At 37.0% G+C, this 21,967-nt stretch overlaps 1 protein-coding gene across 1 annotated transcript in view; it reads right to left on the bottom strand.

The window, feature by feature from the left end:
- ush2a (Usher syndrome 2A (autosomal recessive, mild)) overlaps positions 1-21,967 on the bottom strand; it is a 195,365-nt gene that overhangs the window by 73,717 nt on the left and 99,681 nt on the right. Inside the window, exons 49-57 of the mRNA XM_017303876.1 lie at positions 20,108-20,250; positions 10,048-10,739; positions 9,561-9,730; positions 9,309-9,475; positions 9,112-9,200; positions 5,207-5,541; positions 4,348-4,503; positions 3,246-3,409; positions 1,893-2,102 (exon numbers count right to left, since the gene is read on the bottom strand). Of these exons, the coding sequence (XP_017159365.1) occupies positions 1,893-2,102; positions 3,246-3,409; positions 4,348-4,503; positions 5,207-5,541; positions 9,112-9,200; positions 9,309-9,475; positions 9,561-9,730; positions 10,048-10,739; positions 20,108-20,250 (2,126 nt within the window). The remainder of the gene's footprint in view (positions 1-1,892; positions 2,103-3,245; positions 3,410-4,347; positions 4,504-5,206; positions 5,542-9,111; positions 9,201-9,308; positions 9,476-9,560; positions 9,731-10,047; positions 10,740-20,107; positions 20,251-21,967) is intronic.

Consider the following 21,967-nt stretch of genomic DNA (forward strand, 5'->3'; position numbering starts at 1 on the left):
GATGGGAAGATGGATGGAGCTAACTGCAGAACAATACTAGATGAAAGCTTGTCAGACGTAGGAAGAGGCTTTTGACTGGAGCTGAAGTTAATATCACATTGGGACAACGGCCCAGATGACACAGCCGGGGGTAAAATGGGATGGTCAAGATCTAGTCATTAAGTCAGATCGGTCCAGTACAAGTTCAGAACCGAATCCGATAGTGAAGCTGTGGCAAGGCTTCAAAAGTGGACAAAAAMTGTAGTTTCTAAAAGTGGAAGAGATAAAAAAGACCATCCAGTTAAAGGTGGTTCAACAAACTATTTACTTATAGAAGCTGAATAGAAGTGCATACCATCAATTTGTCTTTGTAAGATATTTTGAAAAACTTTCATCAGTTTTCTTTCAATTCTAGTATTAGACTGTCCCATAATAGCCAAATGCAAGTGGTATTAATATTTTTTGCAAGGAGCTGCGCTTTATACTTCACCATTCAGTGACTTTAGAGAATGAATAACATTTTACTCTGAGGTGGAAAGAAGCTATTTTATGTGAAATGGTGTTCAGAAATGAAGCTGTAAGGAAAAACAAAACAGAGAGAGAAGCTCAAATAAATGAGGTAAATGATCTGTGAGGACGATTGGTCTGAAGAGAGYAATCATACAGACTTTTTGTATTATTCTAAGAGAAAATGTAGTTGGCTATGAGAAGTTAACTCAATTCATTTCCTGYCCTAAATTTCATTTACTGCAGAAAGGCATTATCTGTGCAACGCTGATCGCTRAGCTTCCTTCTCTACACTCATGTATTTTTCTTGCCAATTAGCTCTGATGTTAGCATTGCCCTATAGATTGCAGGCCACGTTAGGATGGTTGGTAGGGTTGAGCTACATTAGTTAAAATATATTAGGCCTCTGAGGTGTGTGTGTGTGCACACTTGTAGTTGTAAAATAATGAAATTACCTCAGTAGCCCTCTCAGTTAAACGAGCCATGCTTTGCCTTTAGCACCTAATGATTTTCTAATGTTTTTAATGCACTTTTTATTATAYGGCTCAGATTAGAGAGAAAGAAGGAGGCCTGTGACATATGATATACCTAGASAGAAAAGGAACTGAGGCTGGGCTGCAGAGAGAAAGAGATGTCTGTCCAGACTCACTGAGAGGGAAGCGAAGACATAAATATAACAGTGAAGAAAGTGKCTCAGGATTTACGATTACATGGAGGCAAACTGGAGCAGAGTGGGATAAGCAATTAAGAGAAATGGAAAGTACGCATAACTGTTTCAATACGTTTTGCAAGCAAGCTTTTTTGGAAAATATCAATACATCCCATAATTTATATATTTGACTGATATTTAGCTCAATATTTGTCAAAGTTCTTTATTTTACATCTGAAATAAGTTATTTTATAAACTTTATAAACAAAATCATACATTTACAACTGCAAAATGRCTCAATTTGAGAGTAAAAAAATATTTTATAAAAACCGAAGAGTTAATCAGAATATTTGTTTTCATTATGAAAGAATTTCTGTGGAGTTGAAAAAGAAATTTTCATTCAGTTTGAAATGTAGAATATGGCTGGCTTGTACAGATAGCACTAGTGCAGTTTGTGTGCRTTTGTCCATGGTGCCAACAAGCAATTTGCAGCACCTYGAATCAGCCTCACACACACTTTGTATTGATTTCATGCCTCACTACATGATGTGTTTAACATCCCCTGTGAAGCACAATGTAGCAGAGAAATGCATGTTAACCYGAACACCTCTCATGGATGTAATGATTCATTATTCTATGTACACAAATAAAATGTTGTGTTTACACAAGCACCAGTGGATATTAATCATTTTAAAACAGAGGATTGTTGAAGTTTTTAAATCAGGCGATACTTCTTCATGCTCTTATTTTCTCCTACCTCCATCAGTAGTGGTGACGTAAACCACTGATTTAGTTGTGTTGTGTGCACCATTGAACACCTGCAGTGATATCAGGTATGTGGTGCTGGGCCAAAGGTCTCCTATTACAGTCGAYGTGACATCAGGACCGTAAGCCATCACTGGACCGGTCTCTGAAGATGYKACTGTGAGAAAAAATGATTCCACCTCTCCCTGCAGGTCTTGCAGAGCTGAAAAACACAAGATTACAATACAGGCGAGGGATCAGCTAAAAGTTCCCTCTCACTAAGCAGTTCTCTATAATTTTATTAGAACATTTTACTGTGAAAGTGTTTGTATCGAAATGTTTTAATATATTTTCTAGGTAGATCAGAACAGAGTTAAATGAAGGAGATCAAAATTAAATCCAAACTTTTACTGTATATGTTTTAGACCTTCATCTGACTGGAAGAGACAACAAAAAGCTGGGTCGCCACAACTAATGTAAAACCAAATAATGATGCCGACAATAATAATTCATCAGTATGAATTTTTTTCAGGCATAACCTTTATGTACTAATTGCTTTTTATTGTTGTTTCCTAAACTTTTCACACACAAAAAAAGTGTGGAGAAGCACCTAACTCAAATCTTCAGAGRTTGTGTGTGTGTGTCTGCCTGTGTGTATTTTAATTGTGTTCATTTCCAGGTTAGCTGTCGCATATCTAACATTCACAACACTTTGAATTTTTGAGCCTCCTATCTTTAAATGCACCAATAATAAATACCATATWTAACTTATWTTTGTCATGCTGGGGTTCACAGAACGCCTGAAGACTGTTTTACATTTTACAGCATCTTGTTTTTGACATCTATTGAAGCGTCCCATAAACAGAAAAACTGGCTCAAAATAAACCCCCAAAAATTCCTTGTGATTTTTGGAGAAAAGGTAGTTGTTCACATTAACCCTCCAAAAATGTTAATGATTAATTAAAAAAGCGATTAGTGGAAGTCCCAAACAAATGTCAAAAGCAAAAATGTGGAATCMCACAATTTACAGCCAGATTGTTTACCATTTGCTGCCAACAAGTAGCAATTAAGCAACAAATCATGGAGTATGTATCATTGAGTTGACAAAGAAATTCAAGATGAGTCAGTAAAAGTCTCTTTCRTATTATTCGACATCTGTGTCATTACTTATGTCAATAGTTTGTGTTACTGCTTAAACTCTATAAGTCTTACGTAGGTCGCATATTGAGTCTGGTGAAGTTTTGKAAAAACTAAAGACAAAYTTACTAATAAATCTGCTTTTGTTCGATCATTTAAGATGTGTTGCGCTGATCCGTAAAGGCATGTGCTTGAGGAAGTGTSTTATGAACAGAGAGGTTAATCTTACAGGGTTTATTCCAGTTGACTTGTACAGCTGTGTGATTGATAGCATTAGCAGACAAAGTAGGAGGCTTGAGGGGAACCCCTGCCATGGTCACTGCAGCAACAATATTTCCTGAAGAGTAGCCCACGTCATTATAAACCACAAGCTGGTACTGGTAACGGGTGAATCTGTGAAGAGACAAAATGATTCTTTTGATTAATGCCCCAACTGTCACAATAAGTTTGTCTTCAAGTGAAGTCAGTCTTTCAGTCTGAATTCAGTTCAACTCAGTCAATTTATATGAGGCTGATTCATAACAAATGTCGTCTCATGGCTTTTTACAGGAAAAAAAAACTGCATTAAGTGATTGACTTTGCAGCAGAACTCTCCCTTTTCTCCAGAAAAAAAACAAACAAAAAAAAAAACATGAGGCGACAACAAGTTTAGTGAACTGAGTAATTAGCTTTACAGCAATACCTCATTATGAGCCTGCATGTGGCAACAGTAGAAATGAWAACGCCCCTTTAGCAGTAATAAACCTCCAGCAGAAACTGGCTCAGTACAAGCCAGGTTCTGGAAAAAATACAAAAAAATGCTAACGTTCTCACCGTTTCTAAAGCTTTGTCCATGTATTAACTAGTTTGTTTCCAAAAGCAACTGGTTAAACTGGGTTAWAAGTAGGGGTTAAAGAGAAGTGAAGATGAATGAAGAGAAATATAYATTTAATTTTCATGTCAATTTAGTGGCAATTTTTCTCACCTTTAATTGAATAATGAAAACTTAAGTGGGATTTTATTTTTAAAAATTCCTTTTTTTCCCCTGCTCCTGGATGAGCAGACACATCTGCAAGTTGGTCAGGTGATTTTGAAAAAGCTACCCAAGATGCATAGAAGACCCAGARCAGTTCAGCAAAGATAAAAGAAGAAAAAAACTGCAACCAAGTGGCGGACTGAGATTAAGGGACACTGTGTGAAACAAAAACAATTTAATTCTTTGGGATATTTGCTTAATGTATCTTTGAGCGGTATTAAAAGATCGGCATCAGCAGTCACTCTCCGATCGGCTCTGCACACACTGTTTGTTGCAGCGCTGCCATTTGCTCTAGAGCTCATTCCAGTAATCTCACCTGCTTAGGCCTTTATCTTCATAGAACAATTTTGTGCCGGAGTAAACACGGAACCAGCGATGGAGATCTTCGGAGGGGGGCGGGGAAGTGGCTGCTAATGTGGGGACCATGGCGACGGCCAGGGGCTGGTGGGTTTTACGTCTGAGCAACTTGTATCTGAGGGGGAAGATTTGAATAAAAGAAAAACAAACACACACAGTTTGATGTTAAGGAATCCATCAACACACAAAGACTRTAGCCAGTGCGCCGTTCAGACATGCACACACTCAAACTTCCACACTGAATTTTAGCTGACTCTTATCACTCATTTCCTCCTCTTGTGTTGTTTTTCATCATCTCCATTCATTGTCTCTGCTGTATCTCATCCCTCCCAACGCCTCTCCAGTCGCTGTTTTTCTGCGGGTTTTGTGTTTTCCTCTCCCTACAGTGATGCTAATTTCTGCTGTAATCAGAAGAGAAGGGCTTAACGCCGCCTTTTAACCAACCCACTTAAACAAACATACAGAGCTGAGCAGCGCAGAACAGAGAGAGCGAGCGAGCGAGCCTCATGCATTTTAATCACCTGCTAAGAAAATGGACCTTTATTTTAGGCCTAATCGCAGGCAGAGTCGAACAGGACGTGAACAAAGTGGAGCCGAATGTGCATTAGTGCTGTGCAAACACCGATTATGAATGAGCAACACTTAGCTCATTAGTAGGGTACTTTTGTTAGCAACTTGTTAATGTGTTTATTCCTTTTTGCATGGAGATTTTCAGCAGCAACTGAACATCTCCAGAACGTGCCTTTCAAAATCCACATCATGATATCAGTCTCGTCTGTCTGATGAATAAATTGAATTATTACATGCATAAATTTTACCTGATATTTGGTCCGTTGGGCCGACTTGGTGGTTGCCAGGAAATTGCCAGAAAGGATTCACTGACTGGCACGACTGAAAGCGGTGCCAGGTYTTCAGGTGTCGTAGGTAATGTGGTGGCAGGAGTTGGAAGACTTTCTGTGCATCCACCAACATACCCTCCACCATTTGAACATGCCAGCACAGAGATGCTGTAATCTGTGTAAGGCACGAGGTCTGTTACGGTGACATTGAACTCCAAGGGATTGCTGGTGTTATGAAATACTCGGGGTTCCGGGAGACGGATTTCATATCCATGAATCTCTCCATTAGGAATCAAAGGAGGCGACCATGTGATCTGAAACAAACATTTTGAAATGACAGCTTTTGTTAAGATATAGCATGCACATCCATTGGCAGGGAAAAAGGTCATTATCTTTTCTGCAATGCCTTGAAAACTTGCAATGGAAAACTTTTAGATATTGTCTCAGTACAACCACAAACGTATATCTATTTTTTTTTAGATTTTAAACAGCAGACATAAAGTGTCACATAATTGTTAAGTGAAAAAAAAGGAAATTGTTATTAAAAAAAAGGATAAAATTCAGCAAATTGTGATGCTAATTTATATTCAGCACCAGTGACTCAATTTCTTGAGGTTTTTATGAGACATGTCTGTTTCAGTTGAATTTTTTAGTTTAATTTTGGACTAATCTGATGAAAACACCTTCTTTGACGTTATTGCATTTTCTCCAACACAACCTGTTGTGTAATCGATATGTAAACATCATGATTACATATGTAGTGTGTGGATAACAACTATTTAAACTTCATCCCACCTGAGAACTGGATCTTTTGCAGCTCCTCTAGAGTTATAATGGAGAACTGGGTTGGCTCTCTGATTTATGATGCTGTTTGTTCACCAAGGTTTTTTAATAAATGTGAGGCCTTCACAGAACAGTTGAATTTATACCTATAATAAATTACACACGTTAACTATTTTCTAATTAATTAACCTCTAAATGCTTGGCTTTATTTAGAGGTATCAGAGTAAAAGATACGACAGGTTTTTAGTTGTAAAGATAAAAAAAAAAAAGAAAATCTTGTACCTTTCCCTTTTTATATCGGTTTATACTAAAATTGCAACAAAATTTAATTAAGAACTTGAGGTTGTAACATCTAGAGTTTGATAACTTTAAACATATTTTTGCAAGGCACAGCAAATACTCAATGTTTCCAAATGATTATTATTTAAATATTAATGCTTTTATTAAAAAAACATTCATTTGGTCTATATATTTATTCTTTACTAGTTATAATATATATAACCCTTATGTATGCACGATTAAATGTAATAAAATCTGTATGTTGGATTCTGAATGCATAGTTTTGACAGATTAAAATGGARCCAGCAACCTGGGCAGTAGTGAAAACTCTGTTAGGATGGTCACTGTGTGTCCTTAGCAGTCTTGTAGGAAAACATAACCTGACTTTGACTTAAGTAGAAGGTTTCTTTCATCACATTTAAACAGGGCACACGCCAACAGGCACCCTCTCTCTCACACACAGGCACCATGCTAAAATAATGAAAGCTGCTCGTAATGGAATTGCTGCATGCAAAAACAAAAGCTAAGCGCTGGGTCTGATTTGGAATCAGTTCAGTCTGTCAGCATTTTAGAGCTAGGACAAAGGTAAACGCTAGAATAGATGATAGCACACACATGCAACAGATGCTACTCACAAAAACAAGCAGGATTTTACACACTTCAAGTAGCAACAAAGTTTAGAAATTATGCATACTCAGACACATAYACACACTTAGGGAAACACACAGTCAAGAAATGACTTAATAAACAGCTTGTTAATACAGGTCCAGGTGATTAAGTGGTCAATGTTGATGAGAATATTATGAATGAATGTCAAGACTAATTATTTATCATGCAGCCTTGATATTTTAACAAGTGACACTGAGAGGTGATACAGGACACACACACTCAGATGCATACACATGAGAAATACCTTCCAACTACAGAAAAACARTCACACACTCAAAGGCGTACAAACACCATAACTGGGGAGGGTCATTTTGAGTTAGGTAGCTCATTTCCCAAAGTGCGTGTTGAGTGTGCTCTGTGGTGGAAGTCATTTACAGATTGAATAGCTTGATGTAATCTGGTGATGGTGAAGACACCAGAGACCCTGACATAGAGTACTGGGGCTGAAGCCAGTCCAGTGTGTGTGCGTGTGTGTGCGTGTGTGTGCGTGTGTGTGGCTACTTGCAAAAATGCAAGGCAGGAAAGAACCGGCAAAGTTTGGACTGAGAAAACAGCTTTTGGGGAAATGTGTGTTCGTACATTTACACTTTTATTTAGAGAACAATTATAAATTGTAATATCAATTTGTGAAATTGTTGCCAAACCGAAGCCAAATGTAGTGGTTATACAACTATTTTCATCAAGCAAAAGCAAGCAAAAAACATATCCTAGAAAATTATGTCAAACACAAACTACAACTTACTGCCTTAAACTAGGGCTGTAAAAACAGAAAAACTTTGTTCTGTTTTTGAAAAGTGCTTATAGACCTTTATCTAATTTAATAAGAAGTGAAAATAAGAATGTAAACTACCTATCATGAGTGCTTTGACAGGTGACAAGCTGCTCCGTGTATTTTACTTTGAAAGGATGCGCTTGATTATTAGAGTGGTTTATTAACCTAGGCTGTTTAAGGTTCGTAATCTGTTCATATTAGCTCTGCTTTTATAATGTAGCACTGCAGTAATGTCTCTGATCATTACATTATAGGACGTTGGACTGCTTCAGCACAAAAACTTGATGAAAAGTGAAAATATTCAAATGGTACTTTTTGTTATCAATTTTAGCAAACAAAAGATGTTTAATACTTTCAAAAATTTAAGATATGCAGCACCTTTTGTTGGTTAAAACAATGTAAACACATGAAAGTAAGTGGATGCATTTCATACTTTTTACTCATCTTTGAGTAAAAAGGCTTTTAGTATTTGTTTAAATACTRAAAGCCTGTACATTTGCAAGCCTTTTTTCACCATGTATTACTTTGTCAGATAGTTCTAATTACACTTTTAGTTTTTCTAAATTGCTGTGTAAGTCTCTAAACTATCATCTGTGATGGTTTCAATGGAACTTTCTTTATACCCTCAAAGTYTGATTTTTTAGGAGAAAAGAATAAACCACCATGTATATATTATTTGTTAAGAAGATATTCAAAATCCTCCAACGTGTTTGTCAAGGTCAGTTGATAACCAGGAAGCGGCTTYCTGTCTGCCCAATTAGCAACAACCAGGAAGGAACGCTTTTCTTCTTAGACTTGTGACCCTTAAAGCTGAGCTGCTGCAGCAATGACAGGGGCGGTTCTGAAATGATGACAGGCATTAGCATTTTTCTGCAGTTAGCATTAGTGTAGGGCTGTGAGTGCAAGTGTGTGCGCATCTTTTTGTGTGTGTGTGTGGATGCATGTGATATTGTTTCAGTAGCTTTCAAAGATAGGCCTTGATGAGAGATTAGCCACTGGTGGAAATCCACTCCAGTCACTCCTTCAAAATGGCCGACAGGAAGGAAGCTGCTACAGACAGGGTCACAGCCCCTCCCATTTCTGAAGGGGACCTTGAGTTGAACGCTCCTCTCTCTCATTAAATCCGAAAAGGGAAAGACAGAAGAATCCGTGTGACATTGCTTTGTCTTTTTTACTCAGTCAGTCCAACAGTGACTGAGGAGATTCTCAATGAAGCTCTACTTTATCATTGCTGTGGTTTAAGTAAATATAAACACGGTAAAAGTCGCCAGACTACTCAGGGATTTAAAACTGCGAAATTCCTTGTGAGGTAAAACTGTTTTGTATCTGTGAACAATTACAGAGAATAAAAGAATAAGAAAGAAAGTAAGAAAATCCTCACTTGAAGCGACTCTGATCCRAGAACTTTTACTCCTGGGGGACTCAGTCCAGCTGGACGAGAAGGTCTGGTTTTGACACTGACCCAAGGCCCTGCATGTATACAGATATGCAGCTTAAAAACAGTGTTTCAAACATAAAGGAGGTGTAAATATGAAACATCTCAGACTGAAAACAATAACAAAGTTATTACAGTCTTACCTGCAGCCTTTCCAGCCTGATTGTGGAGCACAAGTCGATACTGGTAGGCCGTCCAAGGACTAAGAGCTGATGAGGAGTCGAGGAACGAAAGAGGGGGAGAAACTGGCACAAGGYGGCCTACTGTGGAGGCTTGCTTGGTTCCGGCAACTCTGCGCTCAATCTCCCAGCTATAGCAAACACAAAATTCAGAATCACACAGAATAATAAATTAAATTTGAAAGATGGACTGAAATCTAGGTGACAGTTTCTTACCGTTCTAGTGGTCCATTGCTTCTTTCTGGGCCACCCCAGGACAAGAGAACAGATGTTGGTGTGTCAGAGTAAAGGTGAGGTGCAGGAACTCCTTCAGATGGAGCTGGGAGGGTCTGGAAGTACTGAGACGCCCCGGACACTGAGCAACCAACGCTGGTGCATGCTTTCACCTGGACGATGGAAAATGGCTCTRTAATGTCACAGTGTTAAACTTTTTACATACGTAATACTTCATCAGAAATTTGTTAATTATCCTCAACTGTAGTTCTTGTTTCCTCTATTATTGGGAAAAAAGAAAATATGTATGTGTGACATAGTTTACCAAGTTAGTCCAATTGTACATGATTATTCTACCACTATGAAAACATTTTAATGTTACTGGAAAAATCAGCATGAAAAAGGAAGAAAAAAATGATTATTACATCTTCAGCTATGTTTTGACTTTTCTAAAGCACAGTGCTCTCTTCTATAGTAATCCCTGTAGTACCTGGAGGCTGAACATTTGGTAGGGATGCAGATTGAGGAAAGTGTAACTGGTGGTATTTCCAGGAACAGTGACAGACAGAGGAGTAGATCTTGATGCGTCRGCTAAAAAACTGGAGAAGGTGAATGGGTCTTGTGTGATGAAATGATCAGGATTGAAGCTGCTCAAAGTGGAATGTGGGGCTGAAAGTGAGAGGTTTGTTTCTACACTGCTGGTTTTGGGCTCAGTCGGTTTGAATAGGACAACATTGTAGTCRTGACTTTCAGTGATCTCACCAGATGAGTCCATTTGATTATTTTCATCAGTACCAGGCCTTGAGGTGGAGAAAATGACGCTGTGTGTATTTTTTTTAGTTGTGCTCAACTTGTTATCATAATCTGCAGAAGACGAAGAGTTGAGGCTCGAGCCTTTAGGTCTGCTAGGATCTGACAATGTCAGGAAGTTGAAATCTGAATGTTGACGCGTTCCATCAAAGTTGGGCAAGACACTTGGCTTAGAGGAAAAAATTGAGGTGTAGGTCGATCTGGTGCTGGGGACTGAATCAGGGTCATGATCTGAAGAAGTGATGGAACCTGAGTAAAGATAAAGTGTATAATTTGTTATGACGCCATTTGTTTGTGCAGGAGGATCCCAGGTAATTAATGCACTCCGCGACTGAAGTCCCATAATGGCCGGTGAACCTACGGGGCCTGGACCTGCAGAAAAAAATAAACAAGGAAAACACAAAATATTATTTTAAAAAGAAAGAGAGAAAAGTGAAAAGCAAGATTATTTCAAAAGAGTTATAATGTAAGACAGCAACATAATAAAAACACCAAAAGGTAATTTTGAAATCAATGTTAAAGGGATTACTATGCAAATTCACATTTTTCCACTTTCTGTCACTAAGGCAATAAACAAGTGGGATTTAAAGTTTTTTGGTAGTTACAATTTGAGGCTATGCTGACTAAACTACAGGAAATATTGTTGATCCACAATCAAGACATACACACACGCAAAAAAAACATCAAATAAAAAAAACAACTTCAAATTACTCAGGTTTTAGTGGCATTCTTTTTTATTTATTTATTTATTTTTTTTTTACAAAATTAAGTTTTGCCAGTATGTAATTGAGAAAAGTTCTCAATTACATGGAACAACTGAAAATATAAAGAACATCAGGGCCTGAGAATAGGGCTGACAAAGTACTTAGTATTTTGGGTCTATGTTTTTGATTTGGCTCTACATGAATGATAAAAAAAAAAAAAGTCAAAAGTGTGTATCTGGTACCGACATATGGTTACAGTCAGAAAACTGAGTTATAGTTTCAGTTAAATGCATTGATCCTATAGTTAACTCTGCTTAGTGAAGTTATCTTAYACAGGATGATTTGAGGGACGAATCATGAACCAATGTTTCAATGCACCATATTAAAGGAGCAAAACTTGCTTAAAACATATTCTCACTGCTGCCAGTATTATATATTTTGATCATGTCAACTATAAAATCTATTTCAAGTTACTTTGATTTTATTACATAGACTTAAAGAGAATAAACGGCAGTTAAAATGGTGATAATCTCTGCGTAATGTACAGAATACTATAGGCTTCTGCTCTTACAGTAGATATTGCAACACTCCAGGTACAATAAGCTGAGATCAGATGATAAACTGGGTYATCTGTTCGTTGATCCTTAAAAGTCATGAAGTACGTAGTTTGCCAGCTGCAGTTCTAAAAGCAGCAATCCTGGGGTGGTGCTGCTTTTGTTTCCACCATTAGCATAATTTGTCATTCTTGTAAGCGTGCAGGAAAAATATAGTAACCATTTTTAGGCCAGCTGACCAGCAGTATCCAGAAGCAGCTTCACAGAACTAGAGAAAACTCTGGTCACTCAGTTTCTCTGGTTCTGTATTTCAACTGTAGAGCAAGAAATGTAAAAACCTTCGCTGCACCTTGACACCAGTAACCGTCCTATGCTGCTTATGCCAGTTTCARTGAGTGAGACTGTGGCTTAAAGTCTTGTAAGTTAAAAAGAAAATAATCCTTTTAGAAAGAGGCAGAGAAGCACATCAGAAACTCATGGAYAAAAAAGTCACATGACTATCACATGACTGTGCCAGGGTAAAAATGAACACGAGACCAGGAAAGGAAATTTCAGTTCATGGAAGCCTGTTTGAAGGTAATCCCACATCCTCCTCCTCCTCCCCTGGCATTTACATCCCACTGTACTGCTCTATAATGGACATACACAGCGACACACACTACTCCTAACTCACACATTAACTCGCATGCCCACACCCACAGAGATGCAGTATAGCGGTAATGGTGCTGTGTGAAGGGCAAGCAGATCAAGGTGACTGAGCGGACTGAGGGAGCGTGCTGCGCCGCTAAGTGCTACTGCTAACCGCTAACGGCTTTCCCAGATGGTGATATGTGTGTGTGTGTGTGTGTGCATGTGTTTGTGAGGGATAGGCAGAAAGGAATTGAGTGAAATGAGATTAGCAATTGTATGAGAGCATAAATTCATTTGAGATTAGGCATACGTGCATGACATAGACATGTCTATGTGCATGCCTGCATCTCTGCAACTAGACAGTAAACAGTGGGCACTTTTGCTACATTATCAATTCGGGGGGCTGACTACCAACAGACTAAGGTGCTAACTAATGCCTTGAGATTTGAAGCTCCAAACACGCCAAAATATTAAGAACACATTAAGTTCCTGTTTTCATTCCACTTAAAAAAAAAACATGTGTAACTTGTATTTTGAAAGCAGGAAATGGTAATGTGTAACGTGAAGACAATAATGTCGATACACAAGGATGCTTTAAACACTCACAAGAACCAACAGTAACAACAGCCAGACCACATGAAACATACAATGAACAAGACAACACATACACATAATTTTAACAGGAACATTAAGAAGTTTAAAATTAAAATACGTTTAATTTTGTTATTTTCTGAGGTTAGATTGCATTGGTAAAATGATCAGTTTGGTAGAACTGTATTTGCTTACAAGTCATATTTCAGCAAGATTTCAGCACCTTTAACAACCACATCACATGCAGCGTTTAAGATAAAACTTTTTTTTTATTTCAAGCTTTTGTTCTTATACAATCATCCTTTGTCCTCCTCTTACCACTTCTCCCATTTTATCCCGTTCTCTGTCTCCCATTTGCACTTTGTATCGGGTCTCTCTTTCTCCCTCTCTCTGGTCTCCAACTACATAAACAATGCAGGAAGCTGACCTTTTAGGTTAACAGGTTTTTATGCTAGCTCTACTCAGCACTCACACTGATTCAATTACCACCAAAGGTCCACTGAACCCAACGAATAACCAAGTAGCCCATCTCCCTTTCTCTGCATGTCCATGCCAGAGTGCTTCCCTGCATGCCTGCATATTGTTGTGGATGGCCGAGTTCCTGCCTGTACGTTGAATGTTTAATCAGACAATGTATTTATTTAGGACAGTTTTTGTAGCGTGGTCCAATTAAGATTCCTTACAGACATGCAAAAAACTGAGGAGACTAACAGAAAATGCTAAGCGATTTTAAAACATCATTGATTTAAGTCACCTTGATCCAGTTCCCCTCAGCCACTCAGAATAGCCCCTRTTGTTGCCCCTATCCTTCCAGTGTTCCCTCCCTCTCTCCTGCCTCCTCACCGTCTCCTTTCTCTCCAAGTGTTGAGTGTTATTTAGGCTTTACTGACGCGTGTAAAATTCTGCAATTTGAAGGGCTGTTAAGTTTTTCAATTGAAATGTTCATTTAAGATGCACTTGATGCTTTTTTTGAAGGGGAGAAGCTGGGAGAGGTGGAGTGGAAGGTGGATGYGAATGCTTTACTGGTTTCTGGAAAGAAGGAAGCAAGTTTTGGATTGCATTAGCTCCGTCTAATTTTTGGGATTTACTATACTCTCCTTCTCACCTCCTTTGATTTTTTATCCATCATCCTAAAATGTCCAAAAGTCCCATACATTCTTACTCTTTTTGAATCTCTCTAGTCTCTTTACCTTCTTGTCTCCTTTTTCTACTCCTTTCCCTTCATCCCTACATCTGCACCGCCCACCTTTACTCCTCCTCTCTCCAGTAAAAAAAAACAAAAAAAACACAGTAGCAGAAGGCTAAAACAGGATTGCTGGGCCGCCAAGCCTTAAATCACATTTATAAGGATTTGGTTAGCATAGTAATAACACAATCAACTGACAAGGGCTTGGAGAAGGGGAGGAGGTGAGGGAGAATGTGTGTGTGTAGGTGTGTATTTGTAAGTGTATCTTCTCGTTCATTCTTGTGCWTACTTACATGTGTGTATTTAACAGTCTACATATGTTTAGGTGTGTATATCTATGCATGTCCATGTGAGAGAAAAGAAGAAGGGTATTATTTTTAGCCCCGCACAGGGTCACAAGCATGTGTGTGTGTGTGTGTGTGTGTGTGTGTGTGTGTGTGTGCGTGTGTGTGCGCGTGTGAGGGGGTGACTGGGCTTTTGAAGGTGATACAAGGCATCTAGGAGTCATAATGAGAACAAATGCTGAGCTTTACTGTTATCAAGATACTTACAACAAGGTGTCAAAACGTGACAAGTAATACGGGAGGAATTTACATTGCATTTCATATCTTTACTTTGCTGCAGATTATTTAAWGTCACTGCGGCTTTAGGATTCTCTGAAGAGGCGGTCAGAAGGAGGATGAGGTATGACCAAGGTCATAAGCTGGCATATCCCGACTATATGAGACTCACATGAGCCTTTAAGTAACTACCACTGCCTTAATAGTTAAAAATGTCAATCAATCAACTCCCTTAATGTCCTTCACAGGCACTAATGATTTAGGTTGATCTATTTAATTCTATATATGTAACCTTTTGACCTAAACAAAGCGTAGAAAGAAGGAAAAAGCAAGGCGTAGCTTTTAGAACTAAAACAAGGAAGTGGTTTGTTTTTTCTAGATTATCTACATAAGTGGTGACCATCATTACCTGATCTGAGCCACAGCACCTTGTGAATGCAAAGATGCTTAGTCAGAAAAACTATATACCCAAAAAAACCACCCATCTTGTCAATCATTTTAAGCGGCCCACTAGCACCCATTTCTAAAATATGTGTAATATGTTTTAGAAATTTATTGATCTAGAATTTCAAATTCTAAGCTATCTTCTAAAAAAGTTTGAGTCTGTTCTTTCATCTGATTATTTACTCCTAATTGATCTTTATGTTACAAAGTTCTTTGTTACAGTTTACAGTTCTATCATAAAGAGATAAGTTTCACATTAAACAGCATGGCCTCTATGCACACTCAATGCACAAGACTCCACTTCTGAAGGAAAAACATGTTGAGGGTTGTTTAAAGTTTGCTGCATGTCATAAAAAGGCTTTTCTACCAAGTATAATATTACATTGATGTTAGAATAAGCAATATTTATTTCTTTCCGTTCTTATTTTCTCAGTTATTTATGATTTACATTCTAAAGCTACACTCTTTCAACTTAAACTACATGGTTTATAGTGGTAATAATAGTGTTATTACCYCCGATTACCTACTAACACTTATTAAATAATGTTAATTAGTGTTAAATGTAGATGCCATTTATCTACTACATTTAAAAACAAAACCTTACTGAATTTAGTCTATTTTAAACACCATTTTTGTATTTATTGTTAAGAGGTAAATCTATTCAATTGATTTGATTTCTCAATATTGTGGGTCCCATTAGAATCTTAAATAAATAAAACAAGTGTTCCACTTAACATAATTTGTCAAGATTGAAAGTACCTTTTGAAAATACYAATCTAAGCAAATACTAAACATACTTTTCACTGTTGGATTAACTTTTTTTTTCTCAGTCTGTGCATAATTATTGTTTATAATGGGTTTCACTATATGAATTGAATTAATGAACTTTTCAATAATATGTACATATTCATTTAATTGTAATTAAATATCTATAAATRAGCCTCAAATAATAACAACAAAGTGATATATGGCATAGGTGAGGCTAAAAAAGAGATGTTAAGGTTTTAAAGGTAATTTCCTGTTGTTGRAAACAACAGGAAATTACCCCTGAGATGGAGGCTAATATAGCTTAAGGTTCTTAAGGAAATGTAGATAGAATGTGAAATAAGGATGAAGGATTTTAGAAAGACACAGAAGAGAGAGATTAAAAAAAGAGGAGAATGCAAGCGGACAATATACTCAATCATGTTTTTTTCACAGCCTAACCTGTGCTCAGTCTCAGACGAAGGTAAAGCATCTGACCACTTTAAAAAAGCTATGAAATCCAGGTCAACCAACAAGTAAAATTATCACTATTGTCTCCTTAAACCTACAGTTCATAAAAACAGAGAGAAATGTGCTTTATGTTTTAAGCCTAAGCAAAAGAGATGAGCGCAAACAACTCAACGACAATCACAGCCTCCAATAAACTGCAACAACCAGGTTTTTGCTCATCAACCTTAGTCTACTTACATTGAACTATCCCTTTATGGACTAGACAAATAAAATCACATACCACACTTGATTTAGAAAAAAAAATGACATAATGTAGTCACAAAAAAAAAAAAAAAAAATCAAAGAAAAAGTGATACACTTTTCCTGGTGAGCTTTTCTTGATGTTGCTTAATTGATCTCTGCTCATTTGTGATATTTAAAATGTGTTAAACAGAAAAGAGAAATATATGATGCCATCATCATAAATAAAGTACTCATTTCTGAAGCAATTTTCTTCAAAGAGTACCCGCAAATATTAGGAGTGGTCTGTGTTTTTTAATTCAAATATTTAGGATAAAAAATATTTTATGTTTTTTTTATCTATATAATACAGACGTGTCCTGTTACCAATTACATTCACTTCTTTAAATAGGTGAAAATGTAGGGTTATGATTTTTAAATACATTACTCCTCTGGGAATAACTGACTAAAACACGAGGAAAAAAGACAGGGGAATGTTTTATTAATGCAGCCAGTAATTAATTAAATAACATGAATTCTTTGTGTTCTGCCGTTACCTCTAACCTCGTCTCTGTAGCGTTTTTCACCTGCACTGCTCCTCTATCTCTCCGCGCTGCGGTTTAGTTTGGGTGATGAGGGATTATTCTTTCATGTTTTTAATGTTATTTAATGTTCTTACACACACATACACTCACATTTCCACTTTCTAAGACAGCTTTGCTAGGATCATTTTGTTCAAGTGGTGCTTTATTCTTACTCTTTATTCATATTCTTCATAGCACTCTGAAATACGCACCTCTCTTCCAGTGCGTGCACAGGCGCACATTTACACACACAGACACACACTCTTAGATCACTTAGCTGGTGTGAACATGGGAGTAGACAGAGGAAAGGGAGCTGTCCAACACGGCTAGAGTTTATGTTCACAGGAGCCGTCTGTCTGTTCTGCAGCGACAGGAATTCATAGGGACCAAATTACATTAAAAAGATGGATATAAAACTTTAATGGAATGATAAAAAGGAAGGAAGGAGCACGGGTCTCTCTCCCTCCCTCTGTTCTGTCATTAGTCCACTCTTTTCTTCTTTTCTTCTTTCTTCTTCTGTTCCTCATATTACCCCTTTTCATCTAGAGTTTTAGCTTTATTTTTTTTACCCTATTTTTTATTCTACATGTCTTTTACTTTTATAAAAAGTAACAAAACTTTCTTGTGAAACGGGAAAAAGTAAGAAAAGGTAGAGAAAATAAAAGATACAGTGGAATTGCTCAAACAGATTTTTCAGCCAGTATGACATAAAATTGTAGATATTTCTCAGATCAAATAAAGACGGTGTGCAATTTCAAAGTTAAATTTTAAACCTTTTTAAACAAAAAGTCATTATGTTAAACAATTACTTTTATTAGCTACCTGTTTTGAGACTAAAAAGAACTTTGCTACATTTAAAAAAATAAATATATTAGGGTCATTTGCTAAGGATCATACAATATCGAACAGCTATTCTGATTGGAAAACAACTTACCGTTTGATAAATTTTGCAAAATTATTTTTTTATCAGTCTGTATAAGAAGAATCATACCACACAGAACCTGTTTTTACTTGTTTACCTTCTTCTCAGTCATCCTGATCCAGTGACCTTTTAAATAATTTTACATGGCAAAGTCTGGCTACAACAAAGGCATTTTTTCTTGAGGCGTTTTAAAATGTTGCACTTTTTTTTTTATCCAAATAACCAGAGCTTTCATAAATCTTAATATAATATATTGTTAACATTCTGTGAGGACTGCTGAGAAACTGATACATTTAGTATGGTAGTTCTGTACTTCCAGGACAAAGTTCATTATAATAAGTACATATTGTAACTTTGTTCCAATTAATTAATCCGAGCAGCTTCACTGTTCCTTCTATGGTTATATTCTTGTGCCTGTACATGGGAGAGTTGGCATTGCACAAAGCCACCAGACATTCCTGTCTAAGTCTGACAAGCAGTGTGGCTGATATTATGACCCTGGCTCAAGTAGTGGCATGTTTAAGTATCTGACAGGTACTCCATATGCTTGAGAGTTAGTGTGAATATAAATGTGTTTGCTGGTTTGTTGATGTGCATGCATATCTGTGTGTTTGCTGGAGGGAAATTAATTCTGCACAACAAAATGACAAAAGCACAGAAATGTAATTTAATGCATCCTAAATGCTTACAATCGTGTGTGTCTGAGTGGGAGTGTGTATGCAATGCAATGTAAGAAGATGCACTAGTGGCTCACGTAAATGTGTAGCTACATGCAAAAGCATGCAAGTGCTTTGTATACATTTTTGTGTGTGGCTATGCACCTATAAATGTATGCAAAACTCAGCTGCTTAATGATAATGCATGTGATAATATCATGGTGCTAATTAATTTATAACTTTGCACTGAGGAGGCTGTTCCAGTGGCTAATATGATTCTATTACAGCAATTAGCCCACAATGACACTGGCTAGGTCACTCACACACAGAGACACACCTTACTGTATGCAAATCTAACCCTGTCAGTGGGTTTCACCCAATCCAGCCTTTGCCCATGTTTCTAAAACCTCCTTTCCTTTTATGTTTTCTTCCTGCGGTCACAACCTCATATCAACTTATGGGAAGCTAGACACAACTTTGGACTGTTTTATTATTAGTAAACTGCCCACGTGCTCTAATTTGTCAGACTTTCTGTTTATTCTACCATGTTGTTAAGCTTCCTGCATTTAGAGTTGCAGTCATTAAGGGATCCACAATTAGTGTACACTACTCTGTTTTGAACAATTTAAATAAAATGTTGACACACGCATGGAGTGTGTTGAAATAGAGGATAATAATGAAACGATAAGGGGAGATGAAAAGGAGGAGGGACAAACACAAAGAGGAGAGGATATGTCTAAAAGGTTTTTGCAGCTGGTGTCTAGAAATGCCAACCCAGAAAGAGAGAGAGTATGCTGCAAAAGTTCCAGTTTCTGCCTCAAGTTGTGTGCGATTAGAACTGGGATCAAAACATTTTCTTGAAATGTTCTTAATGGTCACTTTAAAATATCAATTCATTATCTTCCTATTTGTTTTGATTTCATGTGGCTCCAGCTAACTGTGCTCGCTCTAGCTAATTTAATAATAGATTATAAACCAATCATATTTGTTTATTTCAAGAGATATCTCATGTATGGAAGTTTTGAGGCAGTTTACCTCAATCCAGACATTTTGTGGATTGAGAGTCAAGGTCAAGGTCCATGACCTTGACTTATTTTGTTTTGTTTATAGGTTCGAGTTCACTGAAAAGATGTAATATTTTTGAAGTACGTCTGAGTTTTTCACTAACATCTTTAAGAAAAACATGTTCAGCTAGTTGTGGATCCCTTCAAGTTTCTGATTTGATGTTAGCGCATTAAACATTAAACAAAAGCTATTTCTAGCAACCACCGTCTTAAGATGACACAAATAAGAACACACATACAGTGTGTTTGTCCCCAACACATACACAATTATGCTTCCCATCATACAACAAACTTTGGTTTTCTTATTTTATAACACTTGTTTTTGCAAGGCTCATTGTACTTCAGCTGAATCTGTAACTGCAAAATTATTGCACAAAAGTTTACACCTACACATTTGTCATCAGTACTTACGGTCTTCTGCTGTGCGTAGCGTTGCCCAAGGCCCCGCCGTCTGCCCATGAATATGTGAAACCACCACTCTGAACAGGTAGTTTGTGAAAGGTGACAAACCCTCTACATAATAGGAGTGAGTGTCTGTTGAATTTTCCAAAAGCCTAAAAACAGACAGACACAAACAGTTTATATCTACTTACACTGAAATGATGCTAAACAAGCATGGTTTTTAACATTTTCCTGATTTAAACAAGCAAAACAACATAAACAATGATATTATTCCTTAATTTTCACTTTAACACTAGCATGATATGGCCAATAAAATGTAATGCTCTGACTGGGCTGCACTAGTGGTCTGATGAAGCACATTTGTTAAACTCAAACCAACTGATTAATAGTTAAGAGCTTGTCTCATTGCATACAAAATTACAAAACAGACTTTAGAATAGTGTGATTTATGCTTCGCTTTTTAAAATCTTATTGGTGATATTGAGCACAAGGTTAGGTCTAGGATTCTTATTTCTCCAGCATAATTTAGTTTAATACCATCTAAATTGTTATGTTTTGTGCAAAATTTAAAATGTTATGATTTAAATAACCACTTCACACAGAGCAGCACAAGAGACTGCATATCTGATCCCGCATAGTACAGTCACACAAAAGAATGTATGACAAAGTAAAAGAAAACTGTCATAAATGAGACACCGTTGACCATTTACCATCAGATGGATGAAAGGAATGAATGAATGAATGAATGAATAAATCAGGTAACAATGAGATTTCCATAGCAGAAGAGGAGGAGGAGGGCATGACTGTCTGATATATAATACATGTAGCTAGTCATTTATTTATTACCACAGAATGAGAGCCTCCTCTTCTTGGATTAAATTGCAATTTGTTGTCAGGAAGCATGTAATGAATACATATCAGATTCACACCTTCTCTCTCTCTATTCTGTCCCAATTTCTCGACCTCACTCTTCCCCTTGCAATTTCTTTCTTTTTTTTGACTTTTGGTTCTCCTTGTTGTTCTAACAGTCTGTTATATTGATGTGTCATACTCTGCTTTGGTGTATAACGTACCACTTTTTGTGTCCATGCGTATGTATATACTTAAATTTAAGAAAGAATTATGTGACCTGCATTTGAAAGAGTCTTGTGTGTTTCCTGTAACTTAGAGTAGGAAACCAAGTTCAACAGAAAATACTACTGGAATATTGATAAAGTTATTTACACTTACCAGCTATTTTGGTCAAATTGCTCGTTGACTCTATGAGCTAATTAGCCAATCACATTGCAGTAATTTGAATCATTTAGGCAGCTAAATGTGATGAAGATGACTTGAGTTCAAATAAAGAATCATAATAGGAACAAAAGGGGWTTTAGGTGACCGGATATGTGATATCAGGTAATTCAGGGAAATTTAGCATTTTATCGTGGATTCCGTATTGTTTACTAAATGTCGTGATATATCACAGCATTTAATAAATCATATATGAATCCATCATGAAACAAATATCAATTTATCTCAAACTAAGTTCTTGAACAAACTCGTTCTACTCCAACACCCTGCAGAGCCAACAGATTTTTAGTTATAGAGCAATTTGGGGATGGGCTATGGTGGAATAAAAATGATATCATGAAATTGCAATTGACATATCGGCAGCAGCTGTGTGATGCTATCTGACCAACATGAACCAAACTCTCACAAGGCATGTTTCCTGCAATTTGTTCAATCAATTTTACGAAAAACTAGAGGTGGTTTGAAGGCAAGAGGCGATCCAATTCAAGATGAWGCAGTCTAGCCCCATTAAAGTGGCCAGTGAAAAMATATACCGARTTCTCTACTTAMTGTGTTTGAGTCACACATTAAAAAAAA

The sequence above is a fragment of the Poecilia reticulata genome, linkage group LG3 (genome assembly GCF_000633615.1).
Source record: "Poecilia reticulata strain Guanapo linkage group LG3, Guppy_female_1.0+MT, whole genome shotgun sequence".
In the NCBI taxonomy this organism is placed as follows: Eukaryota; Metazoa; Chordata; class Actinopteri; order Cyprinodontiformes; family Poeciliidae; genus Poecilia; species Poecilia reticulata.